The sequence below is a fragment of the Columba livia genome, chromosome 7 (genome assembly GCF_036013475.1).
Source record: "Columba livia isolate bColLiv1 breed racing homer chromosome 7, bColLiv1.pat.W.v2, whole genome shotgun sequence".
Classification (NCBI taxonomy): Eukaryota; Metazoa; Chordata; class Aves; order Columbiformes; family Columbidae; genus Columba; species Columba livia.
This window is the reverse complement of record NC_088608.1, coordinates 6,129,204-6,150,246: the sequence shown is the minus strand read 5'-3', so window position 1 is coordinate 6,150,246 and position 21,043 is coordinate 6,129,204. Positions and strand designations below refer to the sequence as shown.

At 41.6% G+C, this 21,043-nt stretch overlaps 1 protein-coding gene and 1 long non-coding RNA gene across 2 annotated transcripts in view; one reads left to right on the top strand and one right to left on the bottom strand.

The window, feature by feature from the left end:
* NXPH2 (neurexophilin 2) overlaps positions 1-9,799 on the bottom strand; it is a 40,228-nt gene extending 30,429 nt beyond the window's left edge. Inside the window, exon 1 of the mRNA XM_005508968.3 lies at positions 9,399-9,799. Within this exon, the coding sequence (XP_005509025.1) occupies positions 9,399-9,452 (54 nt within the window). The 5' untranslated portion in view covers positions 9,453-9,799. The remainder of the gene's footprint in view (positions 1-9,398) is intronic.
* An 11-nt stretch (positions 9,800-9,810) lies between these two features.
* LOC135580004 (uncharacterized) lies at positions 9,811-20,494 on the top strand. Its single transcript, XR_010473971.1, has 3 exons — positions 9,811-10,133; positions 19,341-19,485; positions 20,118-20,494. It is a non-coding gene; the product is annotated as an uncharacterized LOC135580004 (long non-coding RNA).
* The last annotated feature ends 549 nt before the right edge of the window (positions 20,495-21,043 follow it).

Below are 21,043 nucleotides of genomic sequence, written 5' to 3'. Positions count from 1 at the left end.
TCTGGAATATTGTGTCCAGTTGTGGCCCCTCAGTTCCAGCAGGACAGGGAACTGCTGGAGAGGGTCCAGCGAAGGGCAACCAAGATGATTAAGGGAGTGGAGCACCTCCCTTATGAAGAAAGGCTGAGGGAGCTGGGGCTCTTTAGTTTGGAGAAGAGGAGACTAAGGGGGGACCTCATTAATGTTTATAAATATATAAAGGGTGAGTGCCATGAGGATGGAGCCAGGCTCTTCTCGGTGGCAAACAATGATAGGACAAGGGGTAATGGGATCAAGCTGGAACACAAGAGGTTCCGCTTAAATTTGAGAAGAAACTTCTTCTCAGTGAGGGTGGCAGAGCCTGGCCCAGGCTGCCCAGGGAGGTTGTGGAGTCTCCTTCTCTGCAGACATTCAAACCCGCCTGGACATGTTCCTGTGCGACCTCACCTGGGCGTTCCTGCTCCAGCAGGGGGATTGGACTAGATGATCTTTTGAGGTCCCTTCCAATCCCAAGCATACTGTGATACTGTGAAAATAAGCTTTCTAGAGAAATAGCACAGTCTGAAGAACCTGCATTTCTTGCTCCTTAAAAAATAAAAGGCAGTATGATAGCCCCCACATCATGTTCCACCCTATTGCTTTAATAGTGGATATCCACTCAGATTTCACCTTGTAACAACCGAGTTAAAAATGGACAATTTTAAACGGAAACACTCTAGAACTACGTTATACAACCTAGGACGCAAAGCCAATAAAGTCTCAGGACTGATCCACTACCAGAGAGTTTGGACAGACAAGGGGCAAACTAATGACCACTAATAGATTCTGGAAAGGTGGCTCTAGATATTTAATTTGTTTCATGTACCGATACAGTATGTTTTGCTTAAAAAAGCAAAGTTGAAGTATTTTTTTCTGCTTACCAGTAGACAGGAAGATAGTCTTTCTACCTGACCCTGGCTACCACACTTTGGATCCAATGGGAAAGTGAGGAAGCCGCTGCTTCTGCCAAAGGATTTGAGAATTCTCTGTGTGGAAAAATAACTTTGGGAGGACGAAGCAGAGAGGGAGAACAAGAGGTGACAAAGCAGGGAGCTCGCAGCTTGCCAAAAGCCTTTGGAGGGCCAGAGACAAGCCAGAGGAACGCAGAGAAGAGCGGTAGATTTGTCATTCCACACAGAAGACCCTGCAGTTTGATTCAAAATTAACTCAAAAATGGATGTTTCCAATACTGTAAGACTAACTTGATGACTATACACGGTAGGATAAAGCCAAGTGTGGCATAAAACGGCAGCTGTATCACAGGGTTTGTCCCAACCCAACAAGTAGTACAGCAACAGTCTTTTCCCAGTCTTCAATGGCCACAGAAGTGAAATCAGCCAGTGGACAAACTTCATCTGTTAAGCAAGGTGCAATTTAGCTAGTGATTGTCACATATAAGCGTTCAATCATCTAATTTGAAGTGGTCCAGGCTAAAACACCCTCATCTTCAGTGGTACCACAGTGAGAAGTAATATTATCTACTACGAATCATTCCACAAAGCTGATTAGCATTTTGTTAGTTTAATGAGTGGAAACAAGATAGGTTTTACCCTTCTCCCTGGCACACTGCTTGTTCAAGAAACCAAAGAACTGCTCTTCGTTTCTTCCTCGCCCCACATTCTGTCACTACAAAAATGTCCCATTACCAACCTATCAAGAGTCAAGGTTCAGCAGTTTTTTTTCCAGCTGCAGTGTGCTTTAATCATTTTTAAGTTTCAAGATTGAAGTTTCATCTTTAACTTATTTATGTTTCTGAATGTCTTAGAGGATTTTGTACTTTGCTTTTAAACCAAGGAGGCTCTGAACTAAAAGTGTATTTTAAGAATCCATAAGAGAACAAAGTACAAGAGGAGGATTTTCTTAACTATCCCCAAATTAAACATTAAAATGTGTGAAATACGGAGCTGAGTTTCTCACATGCAATACTAACCTTTGTGACACATGGGAATACACAGCTACACGGCCTACAACCACCAGTTATACGGTTGTTTCCCCTGTATTTAAATCTGCATTTATACCTGGAGGTTGATTAGACCTATTTAGGTTTAAACCTTGTTGCTTTGGTCTCAGCAAGATTTAGTGGCAAGGTTTTGGGTCGAACCCCATGAACCAAGAAGTACGGTAGAGTTTGCATGTGGTCATGTTGACCACAGCCTCACAGAATCACAAAATCATATAATGTGACCTCTGCCTCACAGTATATGAAATAAATATAATTATACTTTGTCCTGAAATTATATCAAAATATATTATAAAGATATTCAGGGGTTTTTTTCCATGTTTTATGTTTTCCTCCTCAAAGTGCTACTTAAGGGCAGGGCTAAAGCTTTTTCTTTATGTCATTCACATATTCTGTTTAGTACAAACCCTGAATTTGCTCAGTTTCCAAATACACAGCTCTAAGATGTCTATAACCCACATGCAGTTTATTGTACTTTAAACACATAAAAATACAAAAAAATACCAAACTATCGTGTTATTGTACTAAAAATGTAGATATATCAGAATTTTATTTGAGGAAAGCATGTGGTACAGCATTAAAATCCAACTCAGAAAAACACATGCAGCATCACCTTAATAGTCATGGGTTAAAAATCCTAAGCCATAAGTCACATCAATTAACACCAATTAATGTACCCCAAGGCTCTATTTTATTACACTTACACAGCGCTTGTTTCCTCAGTTACACAAAATAATGATGACATGTATGTAATACATACTGACCATAAAGGACCATGAAGTCCAATTACAAAGCTACTGTTATGTACCTATTCCTGTTCTACAAACTCTAACGTTTCTTCTTCTAAGAACCACTCAACTGCTTGGAGTAAGGAGAAAATTCAACTTGGGAGTACTTTGTTACCGTCAGTCTGTCTGTCCCTCTCCTGCAGGAACTGCTCAGGCTCACTCCATCTGCCTATAGAACTGGTTTATTTCCATCTTCTTCCTCTCCCTCATATTCACCTCTTACTCCTTCAGCCAAGTCCCAGCGCTTTGTTTCGTCAGCTCAGGCACAACCGACTCCTTCTCCATTAAAACCATAAACAGCCATTATATTTGCATAATAACAGAAAAAATATAGAAGTATCTCTATGCACAGTATTGTATTTTCCTAGATAATGGGTACAATAAGAAGACATTAAGGTGGAATCCTGGTGGATTCATGGTATTAGAAATACCTGGTCATCAGCAAAATCAAGTATTATAAAGTCATGAAATTCTCGACTTACCATGAACATAAACCAAACATGCTAGATCTGGAGAAGCAGAATTAGGGCATTCAAAGTAACCTCAACTCTGCACTGTAATGACACAATAACCATAACTGGTCCCAATGCACATAAAAACTGATTTTAGAGACATTAGATTCCTAGTTTTATTTTTTATTTCTCCCTATTCTTTCATTTTCACTTCCCTGCTAATAATAGCGTCTATTACTACCAATCGTTTGGAACAAAGAGAAAACCCATCTCAAGAACTACAGCTCTTAATGTTCTTTAATTCTACCTTAAATTACAGTCAAGTCGTTCAAATTATGTATTTACAGTAAGCGCTGCCATGCCAGGGAGAGCAGAGCATCATACCAGCGCTGAAATCTCTGCTGTGAGGACAAAACTACTTGGTCTTAACTGTGGGCCCATCTTCATAGCCCGTTATTCCCTCTCCACTCTTAATTAGACTAGTGTTGGAAGCAGAACCTACTACCAGCTCCACCTATTATTTTCTTCAACTCTGATTCGTTAACTACCTAAACAAACTATATAGACTACACCTAGAAACATGGTGGGAAATTGAGAATGCGAAACCAGAATGGGAATGCTGAATGGGGTCAGGGAAATACACAAAAGCATATTTAAGATTTGAAGTGAAAGGTCAAAGCTGCCCTAAAATAGGACATCTGGAAATCAAGTCCAGGATGAACTTATCATAGCCACATGAATGGGAACTTTCACTTTGCTCTTTTCCAGTTCTGCAAGATTTGATCTAGTAAAAATTTCAAGGCCGCTATTTTTGCTGTATAGTGGGTATAGCCAAGTGGTGGGTTTAAGAGTTGGGCGAAAATTGGGACTAGAAGACAGACTAACAGAGCAAATGCACTGTTCTGTGGAGTACACTTGCTTTTAAACAGTCACTTCATCACAGCAACTTTGTGAAGGCAAAGTATTATTCCTTTTTCCTCACTGGATTGGGTTTTGATACATGGACAAGTGTGCGTGAAAGACTGAAAGCAACAGTCTTCTCTGCGCGGCAGAAGAGACTAAAATACAACCCACACTTATGGAATTACAGCTTTTGTCTTAAACCATTCAGCACAGACTAGCACTGATCTTTCCTTAGTGCAGAAATGCCATGAATTACCACGTCTTATTCAACAGTCGAGCCAAATACATGTTAACACCTCACCCACAGATCATGGTAAGGGTTACTGCCCAGTGCTCCCTTCCCATCCCACGTCAAGCAGCTCTTGCTTCTGTATGTTTTTCTTTGTGAACTGTTGATTAAGGGTAAAATTTTCAACAGTATCTGAGGAATTCTGCACACCTAGAGCACAGTTGTACCTCTCTGAGTCTTGATGCCCTGAAAATCCAGAGCAGTGAGTGATTTCTATGGTGACTTCCTTTCTATCCATTGTGCTCCAGCTCCCTGCAGACACCAAGGACGCAAACCAGAAAGGTGGGACTATCAGCACATCCCAATTTGGTGTTTGGGCTCCATCAATCTTCCTGTTCATTTCCCTGTCCGCTACACTGCGCTACCGGTAATAAGTAGTACTTACAGCACATCTCTGACATGTATGGTAAAGCACTTTGAGATACAGAAAAGTACTTTCCACATTATAGATGGGAAGGTTGAGACTTGGATTTTACATGCCCTATATGCAAGGGAAGCCTGGGGTGTCTCGCGGTCTGTTGGACATCAAACAGACTCGCTGTGGAGGTTTAAAATGGGATCTCTAACCTTTCAGTGCCCCAGTCAACCTACAAATGAACTGAAAAATATCAGTCACCAATTCCATAGAACTAGGTCAAAAGATGTGACGTCAGGACAAGCTGGGTTTAGTGTTGCATGTTAACCTCCTATGTAAACTAAACCTAGCCCCATCCACTTTAAGCCACAACTCCTCATTCAGGATAATAAATTCTCCAACTGCTGAAACCAGCATTTGTTGAGCTGTCTTCAGCTTCCAACAGCCCGCACTCCTTGGGTTGCTTCTGTTATTACACAAGAATGAGATGGAGGCTTACAATGCCTACAGCATCAAGAAAAATACCAAACTATACTAAAATAAATGAGATGTTGGGCCCAGTATATTTCAGGAGAAAGATCTCCCTGAACTCAAGAGGGATGGAATTACACCTGTGCACGTCCAGATGACCAGAGGGAAGCGTTTACCTTTCCGAAACGGAGCTGGGAGTTTTGCATGGGGCTTATTTCTGATTCTCACTGCAAGGGCATGTTACACAGACCACGTTTGCAGGGCTAAGGAGACAAAATTAAAGTAGCCAGGAGGAACATAACTCTGTGTTTCTATGCCCTACATGGTGTACATATTTTAAATGGAAATGCAGCTTTATCTCAGTTTTCAAGCTATTTCTGCATATGAAGTAATGTCTTGTACTACAGCAAGTTATAAATGTTCTTCTCAGCTCAAGTTGTTAAACTCAGTTTTAAAAAAAAAAACTCTGTAAAAAATTTGGCTTAATTGTTTGACAAAATAGTTTTCATTATGGGTAAAAATCTCAGTCCTTGAGAAGTCCAAGACAAATATAATCTGTCATTGTATTTCCCTCATATCAAATGCTATACTTAATCTTGGAGGAGAAAAAAATAATCTTAAAATAATGTACTTTGTCTTTTTTCTAATTATTTCTCATCTACACAAACACTACTGGGAAAAATTAATTGCTTTTAAGGCTTTATAAAATAATTGATTCCTGGGTTTATAACATGGTGACAACTCTGATAATGTTATGAGACAGTTTCTTGATAGGAATTCTGATGCAACTTTAACTATAGACACTAGAAAATGTTGCTGTAATCCTTTATTCCTACATCTTTGCACTCTGAAATTAATAAACAAATAATTAAGGTGCCCCATTACCCTATAGAACCACAGGTCCTGTCTGTGACTGTACCTTGCCAAGGCAAAAGGAAAGTGTCTACTGCTGAAGCAAACTCTGCTTCTTGATTCAAAACCTGTATGCAACCCTTTTTTTTCCCTCCTTTTTCTTTCTTGAGGGAAAGGGGGAAATCTCACACATTTTGAAGACCTCACATAAGCTGTTTCAAACAATGTTGTGAAATATGACATTTTAAAGGTGCTAATTAATAACGTGAAAAGAAAACGCAGGTTACTGACAACATTTTTAATTCTTTTAAAGAAGATTTCTTTAAAATTACTGATAATATTCCCAAGGAAGTAGCAGAAGCCCCATCCCTTTAACGCATTTAAAACTAACTTAACAAAGCACTAGAAGGCACAATATAAACCATATAACCCTAACACTTCAGTCTTTTCAATCCCCAACATGTAACCCCCGTTATTTACGAAGAGACAACTAACAGGGCATTCAGCAATTATGTGCCAATTGAAAGAGCTTACTGAAAAATAATAGTAAAGCAATAGTACCTGCTAATATAATACAATACAACCATTTCTGGTCTTCTTATCAATAACAGCCCAGACATGTACTGACTGTGCATTGCAACTGATTGTTTTGATCTATATGGACAACATAAGGTAAACCTGAGTTTTAAGATAAATGCACTTATACAGAAGCAAGTTGGTACCTTCGACTGAAGCAACAGCAGGCTTCCTTGCTGTTTAATACACCCAAACATGCAAAGGAGTTTAAGAACATTATACGTATTCATACTGCATGCATACCAGTACACCATCTATTAATCAAAATAATAATCCAAGAATACGCTACAAAAACACATCCATACTGTATTAAGGAAGTACTAAACATGAGCTTCTGATTAAACAATATTTGATACAGCACACAAACAATCACCTAACACCGCTTTCAGAAATTCAGCCAGATTGTCCACCATGATCTTTAGCATCTCCTCAAATTTGTGAAGTTTTACATATTATTTTATCCTACATTTGTGCATCTTTAAAAAGTAGGTACGTACATACCACACTCGGGTATCTGAAAGCCAAGCAAGCTTTTTAAGTTTAAAAAGTACTTCTACATTCACTAAAATGCAGTGTCAAAATATTTTGCATTCTAATGTCCCTGATTTCATAAAAAATTAAGATTGCACCGTCAGGAAGGGTTGATGGTAGCATTTCTGGGTTACTAGAATGCTGCTGAATCGCAGCACTGAAACCCACATTTTTTTCTTTCTTGGCTGAAATGATGAGCCTTTAGTGTTGTACTATTATTAACCAAGCTGATCTTTGGTTTAAAAAATCATTTTTTTAAAAAGACAAGAATTAGTATCACCAATGTCTGCCTGCTAAAATGCTAGTTAGATTCCAGAAGGGCATCAGGCACTCCAATACTGTCCAGAGAACAAAGAATAGCACAGAGACTTTTATTCAGTGCATTACCACTGACATCAAACATTTCCAAACTCGATAAGCAGCTGAAAATTTAACCAGATGTGAACCAGAAGTTCTGGCAGTCGTAGTATTTACACAACTTCTAAGTAATAGATCAGCATTAAAAGGTATGCCTAAAATGCTTTAAAAGTACCTCACACATTCTCATTTTGCTTTATTATTTAAGCTGATGTATGTAAGCCGTGAAACTAATTGACTCCAAAACTTTTCTGGTTTGTATATAAAGAACGCAGAAAAGAAAAAGAATACTTCTGGGTGAGCTGAGCGGCACATCCACCTGAAAACCCGCACTGACTACACATTATTTTCGTTTGATTCAAGACAGCCACTTCGCTTCTGTACTCAACCTTCACTCCAAGCATGTAAGACCACAGCAAGCGACTTCCCAACACCATCCAGAAAACACCGTGTGTGACAAACGCGATCCCTGTTGATACAAGTTTCAATCAATCCCTTTGATATCTGTTTATATATATATATATATATATATATATATATATACACACACGAAAGGGAGGGTGTGAGTGAGAGAGAGGTTGTAGGTATGAAGAAGGAGTGTTTTTATTTAGTTCTCTTCTGCTCAGCAACTTTGTAATCCATTTACTGCTTTCCTTTCCCATTGCTCACCCCTGTTTAGCTGGGAACTGGGCTGCAAGGATGTGAAGAATGTAAACAGCCTTTTCTTGTCCAAAAGGATAGGAGTGTGAAAGAAATGTGTGCCTTATCGCAGGACTGCAGCTCGCTACTTCATTCCTATGATAAAGTGCTGGAGCAAAAAACATTACACGACAAGCACAATCCAAAACCGGATTAGAATTTGACATAAGCTTCCTCAAAAACTAATCAATCAACTCACGCTGGTAATATTAGACTCCAGTTCTTAAGGAGGGTGTTTAATCCCTTCAGGGTTTATTACACACTCCCTATTGACTGCAGTGACAAACTTTCAGCTAAAAGGCAGCTGGCGAAGGGAGGCATAACTTTTGCAGCACGAATTATGGAAGTAAAATACAAAACAAAACACAACACTCTCCTTAAACAATTTCAAAATAGCATTTTACTAATACGTTTTAAAGTGAAGACCGCCTAACTTGTTTGCGAATGCAAGTTCTCTCTTTTTAAATTGCAACGAGGATTTAGATCATTTGTTTTCTAGCATTAATGCCCCTCAAACAGGATAATTCGCTGGTTTGGGGACAAGTTCTGCTCTCCGCCTGACTCCAAGCGCTTTGTTTCCCCATTACACAGGTTTGAGCTCCGCATTTCACCTCCTCACGTCAGCCCCCAATTCCCCCACGTCGTGCAGCACCTAATCCAGGCGTGTTGGTAACACGAATTACACCAAAACCCTTCGCCTGCGCTGCAGAACGGCGGCACTAACGGGGGAGCTCGCAAAGCGCAGGTGACTCTGCCCACACAACCCGCCGTGTCCCGCACACGGGAAGAGGCACTTGAGGACAGCAAAAGAACTTGTCGGGAACGGGCAGTTCGGGGTGTCGCCCTCACAAACACACCTGCCCGCGGTACCGGGGCAGCCCCGGCTGCCGGGGCCGCTCTTTGCTCGGGTACCGAGAGCCCCGCGGTTCCGAACGAGCCCGCCAAGCAGCAAACGCGCGGAAAAGCACACTTAGAAAAAAAAAATTAAAACCCGAAATAAGAGTAGGTGTGGGGCTGTGGGAGGCTGCTCGGAGCCAGCCCTGCCTTTGCCACCGGAGGACACCGCGCCTTCCCGGCGGGAAAAGGCGCCGGTTCTCCCTAAAGTCTTGCGGTGGGGGAGCAGAGGGACGCGGGGAAGGAGACTTACGAGCTGGAGGACGCCCTGAACCACGATGAGGGGCAGGGGCTGCAGGTGCACCATCCTGGCTGCCGGTCTAGGAGGCGACTCCCCTCGCACGGGTCTCGCACATCTCCGCTCCGGGGAGGAGGTGTGGGGAGGGGGGGGCGGGCAGGACTGAGCGCAGGGACACACCGCCCCGCTTGTCCCCCCTCACGGGGCGCTGCCAGGCAGCGGAGAGACCCCGGCACCGCCGCACCGCTCGGCTCCGCGGGCGGCCATGGCGGGCGGGAGGCGGGAAGAAGGAAGAAAAGGCGTTGGCGGCGCTGCCGGGCCGGGCGGTCGCGGCTCCCCCCGCGGGGCAGAGGCGGGGGTCCCCTCACAATCCGTCCCGAGGGCTGGAGCCCGCCGCCCCGCTGCCGGCCATGGTGCCACCGGGGCGGAAGAGGCGCCCGGCCGGGCTAAAGTTGAGGAGAAGCCGTTGAGGGGGGTGGAGGGGGAGGCGGCGCGAAACCGCCGGGCGCTGAGAAGACCCCGCTGCCCCGGGCGGGGCGGCCCTACCCTACCCTGCCCTTCCCTTCCCGGCGAGTTTAAAGCCGCGGCGGCGCCTCCTCCGTCCGCAGCCACCTTTCGCCGCCCTGCCCGGAGGGGAACGGCGGCTCTCGGGGCCAGAGCGTGGGGAAGCGGCCCCGGGGTTCCTTTCCCTCAGGGAGTCTCCGCAACCCGGCCCCGCTATGGCCGCCAGCTCTGCTGTGTGAAAGACAGGTGAAGGGTTTGGCTTAATGTTCCCCTCCCCAGTTCCATTTCTGTAGGAAACCCCCTGTCGCAGCTCCGTGACTCTCGGGTAGATCTGTCACCCGCACACGGGTGGGAAGCCGTGGGCCTTGCGGGGAAACTCAACGTGTTTCTCCTCCCCGGCTGTGAGGGGACACGGTGGGACAGCCCGGCCCTGGCTGGGCCCCCGGCCTGCCCGGGGGACACCACGGGGCTGCCAGCCTGGGACAGTGTCCCCTCGAATGGCTGTGGGGACAGCATCAGATTCCAGTGGGCTCCTTGTGCGGGGCTGTAGCTGGGCAGGTGCTGTGGGCACCATGGGGCGAGCAGGACCGGGGGTGATGGTGCCTGAATGTGCTGGGAACCCACAGGGCTGGAGAATCTGTCTCTAAATAACTCTGACGTTATATCAATTTAATAACGTAAATTAATGAATATGCTCCAGACCTGTTTTTAAGATCAGCATGAGACTTTTGTTCCTGCGTTTCCAAGCTGCAGGATTGACAAACTTGTAATGCTGTGACCTTGAAAGGGGAAATAAAGTTTTGAGCACCAGAGCCCAGGGTTAGATGGAAACCCCGGCCACGTTCAGCACATGTGCCTCCCATGTGGCCTGGGACTGCGGTGGTGGCACCCTCACCTGTCACGGTGACACCTGCGTCAGGTCTGGTGGTGTTTGCCGATGGGTAATTCACACGCGATGTGATACATGAGATCTCTGTGCTGAGGTGCAGGTAGTGGTTTCAGTTTCCAAACCCTACCTGCCCTTTGCAGATCAGTTTTCTCCTACTTCTTGGTTGTCCTGTTGCATCTTCTTACTAAGTCCATGTTCAGGTTACATTTTTACTATCTTTGTGTTTTCAGTCTCTAAAATCCTTGCCAGTGGAACAGCCTCACTGCACCTGAGAGCAGACAAGATTTTCACAGATAATGATTGTGGTTATTTAGTTGTTACACCCCGCTGGTTCCTGTCTGAGCTCTGCTTCTTGGCATCTCATAAAACGAATGGATGCGATCAGCCCACAGATCGCATTCTCTCATTTGGGGTCAGGAAAGATGTAGCAAAGGAAGTTTCACACAAACAGAAAACCTTTAAAATGGGTTAATTTGTATCAGATCAAAAAAAAAATTGAGAGAACTATCCAAACCAGTGACGGTCACTAAGTCAGTATATTATAATGTAATCCACATGGTTACTTTTAATAACAATATTTAGAAGTTGTTTTTTAAGTGTTTGCTTTAGTGGTCTTCAGTCTGTTGTGCTACCATTTGATTTTATTTTTAACATCGAATTATCAGCATAAACCACACCTATCAGAATTTAAATCCCAAAGTTGCCTTTCCATCCTGGATGAAAAATAAGTAAATGCTGCTATGCCTTTGTTTAGTATTGAAAAAATAACGTTTTTTATGGGTCTGAAATTATATTTTTGCACACATAAATTAATCTGTTACCGGCTGAACCGTAAGGAAACTCTCTGTGGGAGTGCCCAAGGGTCTGGTGTGGAGCACCCCACGCAGGGACCAGCCAGGAGACAGGGATCCTTACAATAAATTAAAATATCTTGAGCGCGATCTGGTGCTGGCAGGCGGTACTGCCGGCGAGTGCGGCGCCGAGGTTTTAGTTCCTCATGACGAATTGCATTATGCAGCGGGGTGAAAAGACTGTTATGCAATTAGTTAGAATTATGAAGCCTAAATTCGGATGAAGCATTTAGATAGATCTTTTTGAAAATGAAAAGCTGTGCTCTATGAATTCAAGGAAGGCTGAATTTCTGTAATTGGCTTTTAATGGAACAATAGTGTTTAAACTAAAGTACTGTAGTTCTATCCTATTAAATACAAACAGACTCGATTTAAATGACATTAACTTTGTCACACAGGCTATCAGAAGCTGGTCTTAAATCATACTTTTTCCAGATTAACTAGCAGTAAACGTTTGTAAAGCGCTTTGAAGATGAAAAGCACAGTGAACAGCAAGTGATAAGTATTATTCTTACTTGTATTGCTTCCCAGAAAAGTCACGGTAGTGTTGGTTAAGAACAGAATGTAAGGCCTGAGCTTTGCATTCCCCTGCTTTGGTGTGTTAGCATGATCTTCAAATGTCATTTAAATGGGAAAGGGAAAATTTTCTGGTCTAATTTTAAGGCACAATAACAAGGAGTTGGTTCATTTTAGGAAACGTGGTCGGTATTGCAGGAAGTAATCCTAATCTCTCTAGAAAGAGATTGACAAACCAGCTGTGGAAAAACTAAACTCTGAGCTCAGGGTCCTACTAAACCATCTTGGCTACTGCAAGACAGCAAAAAATATCTGATTAACACATGATGCCTAATGATAGTGCACAAAGTCAATAGTAATTTTTATTCCTTTATCAAGTAATTTATAAGCACAAACAAGAAAAACCTGTAGTTAGCATCAAACCCATCCATTATTCAACCTCAATTGAATTCTCAAATCTCATTCCTCTGAGTTAGTTTAAAACACTGACACCAGCCTTTGCTCTTCTAAGTCCTAAGTCTCCTCACTCTGTTTCCAAATATTAGGAACACTGGACTGGAAAGAGCTGCCTGTGTCATTCAGTCCATCTCCCTTGACTGCAGACACTGAAATGTAGATTATTTTTGGAAACTCTTCAAGATCCAACCTAGAATTACCTAGTGAGGAGTGGGGGGAGCCCCACAGTGCATCAGGAAGCTGTTCCAATAATTCAGTCCTCTGGCGTTTGAAAACCTTCTTCTAATTTCCAGTTGATATCTGGGCTTATACACATTTGTCCTTTTGCAGTCACTGCTTTATCTTAATGGGCTCTTTTTCTGCCTTCTGACAACGTGTAGTTGAAAAAGTTTGTAAGGTATAGATTCCCTTTCAAATTTTGTTAATTATGGCAGTCTCAAATACATTCTCTGGTGTTGTTGTGTTTTCCTTTCCAAGAATACATCACAATTATATTTTCTCTCTTTCTACTCTTCCAGTTGTTCCAATATTTTAGCCAGACCTTTCACACTACTGGCTGTTTACCGATTCTGTGTCAGCAGCAGATTTCAATAGCAAGGTCCTACATTTTTGCCAGAATTGCTAATTCATTTATTGAATAGTAGTAGTCCCAAGATCAATCTTGGATGAACTCTATTAGTTATTTCCTTTCAGATCTTGAATACCAGCTGTTAAACCATACCTAACCTTCGTCACAACTGTTTCCTAATCACTTTTTCCAGCCTAACTAATGTTTTCCCACATGACATCCAATCACGTTTTGATTGAAGTCCTGATAGATGACCCTATTTCATTTGTCTAGAAAATTAGTAGCCTAATCAAAGGCAGGTAATGAAATATTCATCATCCTAGAATAATCTACCTTTCTGAAGAACAAAAAAAAAAGGGGGGGGGGGGGGACAGGGAGAGAAAAACAACCAAATAAAAACTGATCCAAAACTAAACCCAACCAAATTCATCCCATTTTCTGTTTACCCATGTTTCTAAGCCTTTGTCTTCTCCCTCCAGATTTTATTCAGCAGTTTGCACATTTCTAAAGCTCATGTTTGCTGATATTGTGTTTCTCTTCCTTTCCCTATTCTTAGGGATACAAATTGCGTTTGCTGTTCTACATATAAACCATTCCTGATTTTTATAGATTTATTACGAATCTCTTCTACCTGACTTGCAGTTTCCCATGTTGGTTATTTCAGAATTGTGAAGATTGCCTGCCAGCGCTTCCGCATCTGCGCTTCTCTGAATAAATCAACTGTTGGACTTCGGTTTTACAATGGATATTATGACTTCCATTTCCATTTTCTTCTGCCCTTTGTATTGCCTACATTTGATTTAACATTCAGAATTTTCATTCATATAGAAAAGTAAAGCAGGAAATTAATTTGAGAGCACACCTAAACTATCTTTAGTTCTTTCTTCATCCTAAAGAGAGTGCTTTGTGTTTTTTCTTTCCATATGGCCTTGTAGGAAGCTGAAGAATCTTGGCTACTTTTTCACGTGAATTTTTATGATTCTAGCTTTATTACATTTTCTGGCCTCTAATACATTATCTTTTGTTATCAACATTTTGCCGTTTTTTTGTGATCTGTGCTTATCTTAAAATATTAAGTAAATTTTCATCTAGCTAGGCTTTGACACTTGACTCTGAGACACCAGGCAGCTAAGTTAAAAGCCTATTTTTATTTACCCATTAATTTAATTTGAACAATGTGAAGTTTTTGGTTTGTTTAATCATTTCAAGTTGATTTTCTATGATGGACATCTCCAAATATCCTAGCTATGCGCTAGGCAAATAAGCATATATCAGCTTCCCATTGATTTGTATTGCAGTACCTAATAGTTTTCCTCCAGTCCATGCCGGAATATTAGTAGCGCTGTTTGCCCAAGCAAGACTTGTCAAGCTGACGTATTCTGCATCGGTATTCCCAAGTTTCCCTGTTCTTCAGGATCCATACATTGCTACCAGAATATTTTGATTTGTTGTCTCGCTGTATATAGTGACTTTCAAATAAATTTAAAACCTTAAGTTCTCTACAGCTGCATTAACAGCAGCGCTTTCTGTTTCTTTGCTCTCCATCCTCTTCACTTCTCATTTTCCTTTATTCATCATTCCCTCATTTATCTGAGGTGCTCAGTTGTCTTTAAGTTGACCTGGAAGCTTGGCTTGAAGCAGAGATTGCCTCTCCACTGGAATTTTCTTTCACATCAGTTAATTTGGGCTTACGCACCAAGTCTTTTTCTCAGTGCAGCTAGTGTAGTGGGTTTTTGTGTAGTGAGTAGTCTAAATAGAGAATAATGGTCTGCTGCTGCTATTTACTGCTCCTGCTTGGACTCAGGTGATGGATCTGTGCTGTAGCCCTGACAAACTCTAGTTCAGATCCTCAGAGGGATTTAAAGCTTGGCTTTAGAAGGCCATGTGTTGAGCTGGTTTTCTTCTGTACGCTTTAACTTTATTTGTCATCTTCAAAAGCATTTGAAAGAGAGACAGATGAGTCACCAGTACCTACTAACTCCTTTTGAGTTCGTCGAGTTTGCATATATTCAAAGAAGTTTAAAAATCCAAGCAGCTGAAGTATAACACAGCTCACCAATGAGCTCACCGTGAGTAAATTAAAAGGTGCATCCAGATCAAATCCTACGAACAAATACAATGTTTTGGTGAAGCAAAACTTTTAGTAGACATGCTGACACTACTGGAAGGAGATTGGTGAGAACAGGTCATTAATTAAAACTGAGAAGTATGCAGTAGTGGCAATCAATACATTTAAAATGTTTTATGAGCAAAAGTGAATGAATAAAAAAGGGACATCTGGAAATAAGTAATTGCTAGTCACAGTCTAATGCCAGGCAAAATACCTGAGCAAATGTTAAAGGAATTGATACAAAGGGACCCAGAGGACGATTTGGTGATTGATCTTCATTTCAGCTTTTTTATTTTTCCTGATTACATCTATTCCCATTGATAATAATATCTTATTACATGAGGAAGAATTTGTAGCATTTCAGCTGTAATAGTCACAAGAAACACGTGTTATTTGTGTGTGTTGGTTTTGTTGTTTTGTGTTTTTGTTGTTGTTGTTTGGGTTTTGTTTGTTACGTTTTTAATTATGTATTTATTTACCTCGTTGGTTTGTGAATCGAATGGTTTGGATGATGAGGAGTTCCCAGTCAGCAAAGTGCTGCAGCCTGTGCTGAGGAGTTTTTCAACAAAGTGTTTTAGCATCTGCCAAACATCATTGATTTAGTCACTTAAAAACATCCTCAACAGAGAAAGTGTCTTGAACTGGAGCCATAGGAGTAATTATGTCAGGTGAAACAAGGTTATCTATTTAATCTGCTGTATCACTCACAATATATTCATATGTTCCTATGTCAAAGTGCAGGGGATACTCTAGGTATAGATTAATTCTGTTTTAAGATAGTGCTTGACACTTGGTAAAAAGTTAAGATTGATCACGTTCTCCACATTTTTATTTTAAAATCTACTAGATGTATTATAATTTACTAGAGTAGTTAAACTTCCAAAGTTTATAAACTATGGCTAGACTTGTGAAAACAGGAATATGGAAAAGATTTTGGAAGATATAATAATGAAAGAAAGTAATGCTGAAAATTTTTCTTGAAAGGAAAATGAGTTATCTGTAACTGGGTAAAAAAAGCTATTAAATAAAAGTGGGTTTAGAAGTCATACGAGCTAGAGTCATTGCAATACTAAATATTCACACAGAGCAATGATAGCATCTGAGGGCAGAGTGCCTTGCATTAATATTCTCAGTTGTTGTTTTTTCCCCACCTTCAGAATTTTGAATATGTTTTCGTCATCATAAATGGATATATTATTTCACCAGTTAATTTCTTGCAAAGGAATATTTTATCATTTAGAATGGACCTCCATGTGAGATTCATTTATGCTGTGGCTGCTCTATTTACTTTAGTGCTACGATTCTAAATTCCAAAATATTTTTTTGAAGATTTTTTTGAAGAGTTTCAATATTTTAACTATTTTTTCGATAGAATATGAATAAACCATATCAGCACACCTGTACCATGTAGCTTATGTTTGATCTAGGAGACAAAATAAGCAAATCTGCATTGTGAGAAAAATATTTGCTGTGTGATTCTGCTAAAAAAAATCCAACTTAATACAATGAAAAAATAAGCACAGAGCCACATTAACATGGTGATTGTGACTTGACAGATTAGAATTTGCTGTTGGATTCATCTAGTGTTGGAAAAATAATGTGATATTTGGTTCAGTGAACACTCAAATCCACTTCACTTCCAGCTTTATTACGCTCAGTCATAATCTCTTATACAAAAAGATGCAATTTTTTTACTGTCAACTTTTGTATGGGGAGTAATAAGAAAAAATCTGCATGGAACATGCATGATTACTGAGTATCAAGGTGAACTCTGGGTAGTTCCAAAAGACAACTGTCACGGAGGCATCCCGTAGGTTAATTTAAGGGACAACAAGGTCCAAAACCAACTTTTATTAAACCGGTGAGAAACAGGGTTTTAGCACTCCAAAAGTGACTTAAATACAGGTTCGGATATCAGTTGAGGAAAATTATTTAAGGGGCAGCAACTAGTACAACAGGCGGTCCACAGTGTGCATGCACGTGGCTTCACTCAAAACAATGCCGGAGCCGTCCCCGAGTCCCGGAGGAGTACACACTTGCCTAAACACGGTGCAGGATTATTTTAAAGAGATACACACACTCGTAGTGAGTACGGAAAGTGTACGCTCGTGATTCCGCGAGGGTAAATTTATAATACACCCGCAATCCTGCGAGAGTTAATTTACTTACATGTGCAAGTGTGCACGGAATCCTACACGTGCTTACGTGGAAGCACGGGAGGAAAATACACTCGCGATTGTGCGAGGGGCTCTCGGCGGCCACTCGCGATTGTGCGAGGAAATAATTTATACACGTGCTCGTATTGGGCACGGAAAGTTACGCGTGCAAGTGTGCACGGGAGGAAAATACACTCGCGATTGTGCGAGGATTAATTTTACACGCTCTCATATGGAGCGCGGAAAGTTATACGTGCATATGTGCACAAAGAGTATAAATATACTCGCAATCCTGCGAGAAGTTTTACTCACACCCGTGGCGGCGAGGCAAGCGCAGTCCCCATCGCGGGGAGGGGACTCTCGGCGGCAGCATCTTGCTCGTGCTCCGAGAGACCCGCGACAATGGGCGGAGTCTCGATGAGAGTCCTGTTTTTATACTGGCTGATCAGATCTGACTGTATGCACTCTAGAAGCTTCTCTGCACCCCCACACTGGCTGTGGGTGCCCCTGAAGCCTCCAAACATCCCCCACACTGGGCACAGCTCAGTGTGCCTTGACACTCCCTTCTCCTAATGGCCCTGGCCGGGGTGCTCTGGGGCCAAACAAAAGCAGCTGTTAGCCTCAAATAGCAGAGAAAGAGGGAGATGTGCCCACTCCTTCCATACTGAAGGAGGGAGGGGGAGAGAGGGGGGGTTGCATTCTGCCACAACAACACAAATATAATATTTTAAAATTTTTAGAGTTTTAGCTAGTCAGGGATAAAATAGCTTAGAGACATAACATGCCCATGTGAATTTTTTCAAAGACAGAGAAAATGGTACCTTTTTCTTCCTTGAGAAGGTCCCATGTAGTTTTTAAAAAGACCATTTTTCCGGCCAAATTGACCAAAAAGTGTATTTATTTATTTACATAATTTGCAACATAAAAGCCATTGTGCTCTGCATCTACTCTCACATTGTATATCAGCATTTGTCAGATTGTATTATTCTTTTTCTTTTATTATTTTTAATTACCCTAAATCTACCCAGGCTAGACCGCAGTACATATCCCAGTGGCCTTTGATGCCTTGCAAGACAAAATCCTTCATAAAACGTCCAGAATGTGTGTTATGTTGTCAGAACAATTATAGCAGGTTGACGACCAATGCAGGCTCTTACGCTAAGTATATAACAGGTTGTTTCTGAAAATGAGCCCAGGTTCTTTGTTTCCTTTATCTTCCACAATGCCAATTATTCACAAAGAGATTTTTTCTGTCCCAGTGAAACAGGAAATTTTTCGAGGGTTCCTCATGTTGTGCCGCTATGAAGGAGTTTGTGTTTCCCAGATCCTGTCTGTAAGTTTGGCTTGAGGCAGCTGAGGTGGAGAGGAAGCACAATTCATGCCGCTGGTTTCCTACACTCAGTGCCACGGTTATGGGATCAAAGAATCACAGCCTGTAATACAAACCCTGCTGCTGCTAAATGTGGTCTAGGAGTCGCAAACCATTGCATCCATTAGTTAGTTACTCATTTGTGAGTCCAAACTTCGAATTGTGCCTTTTTGTCTGCTTCATAGTAAAAATCAAAAGTTTCCTTTGATATTCAAAATAAAATGTTGCAGTTTCAATGGTAAGGCAAAACTCCTGTTTAACATTCCTAACATCTAAAATGGAAATGATTTTTCACTGTAAAGGTGATTGTGGACTTCAGCACCTTATTTTCAGCACTAAAACCAGCATCTTTTCATTTTGTTTGAAGTATCTCCTCCTTTTTCAGGCACAGTAGCTCCTGGAGCAAGCGACAGTCTGCTACATTCACTTCTAAACTGTGGCCCAGCTGGGTTCGTAGCTGTTGCGGGAGGAGGGATGTACCTTGGGAAGGGTAGTTCAGGAGTGAGGAAACCAACATAAGCATCTTATTTTTGTTTAGAATCCAGCCCAGAACCACCGAGGAACATCGGATGAAGCTGTGCTTTGACCCTCTGGAGAAAGAGCTTCCACCTATGGATGAGGACAGAGCAGACCTTAATTTCCAGCACAGTTATTTTGGAGGACTGGCAAAGCCTGCTGCAAAGGTTTGTTGGGCATTGGAATAAATCAGAGGGCCTAAGGAGTCTTCCATGTAACAAAGCAGTTTACTTTGTTGCTTTTTGTTTTGCACTTGCTGAGATTTTCTTTGAAAAATCTGTGACCTCTGGAGACCAGGTGCTTGAAATTCAAACAAAGGTGGGGAAAAGGAAGCCTGGCTGGGGGAAGTTGTTTGTTGGACCAGAAGCCCTGGGGCACAGCCAGGGGTTTGCAATTAAGTTTGCCACATATTCCAGTCAATGCTATTTGGCTTTGCCTATTGTTTGGAAAAAGCTGTCTAAACAAGGGCAAGCTCCCTAAAAAAATAGTATATTAAGATCAGTTGGCTTATGTAAGGAGTGCAGCAAGAATTTACGTGTCACCTATTAGCATTTCCTATATAAGATCGCACTGCAGTTTGTTCTGTGTTGACCTCAGATTTTACTCTACCATCCAGCTCAGGAGGTAGATACCCGTATGAAAACTGAAGTACAACAGTGAATGTTACATTACCTTTGAGAGGTCTGGAACAGGATAGGATTCCTCTGATCCGGAAAGTGTGGTAGCAATTAGTCTACAATGGCCTTGAGGTTACAGGAGTATAAAGTTGGATATTAACGGACATCACCGCTATCAACAGGTCTGATACTGCTGGACTGAACAGGAGACATCATCCCTCTGCTCACAAAACCGTAAACCTGCTGTGACTGGAAGATGAGGAATGGGGTGTTCCTGCTGGTGACTCTGAAGAGGTTTTCTTTCACTTACAGAGGCAAGAGCATATATATGTCCTGTTACATTGATTTTTATCCACCAAGACTTTGAGAAATCTATCACGCTCTTCATTTGTCTTGCTTGCGCAGTTCTGTCAATTTTTTATGGTTCTAAGGCTAACTTGAAAAGACCCATGAAAGCCTCTGCCACCTTTAAAAGTCTTAGAATTAGAGAAAGAAAGATTTGACAGTTTAATTTTTCTTTTCTTTTGAGAGTGGCATCAGGAGGGAGGACGAAAATAAAATGCCCAGGTGGATGAGAAAAGTTAGTTTTCTCGAATCAGAAGACATTCTTCAAAAGTGTTACCAAAATTAAAACCCTAACAGACTTCTTTGATCTTATGATTAGTGGAGGCAAGTACTACTGTAACTTTTCAATCAGCAAATATCATCAATAAAGTAAAGAATCAAAGGAAATACGCTTTGTAGGATTCAATATTTCATAAAAGATAGCTTGAGATTTTCCCTCCTTATTTTCAGATCACATAAGGCACATTGTAGCCAGATTGTGGATGGTGAAGTGTAGCAAGTAAAAACCTTCAACAGTGTGCTCCCCATTGAAGGGCCCACAGCTCAGAATTTATTTTAGGAGTCAAAATCATTGGTATAAACAGATAATGCTCTGTGTCTTGTCATGAGTAGTGATGCTTCCAGTCATGTCAAAGCAACAGTGGATATAAGTTTAGGCAGGTGGAATCTGACATATATAAGCTCCTCCAAAGTTACTTCAGAAAGCTTTGAAGTTACCAGCAATTTTTGCTCAGTAATTGCTATGTCCACAAGCTTGCAGCCT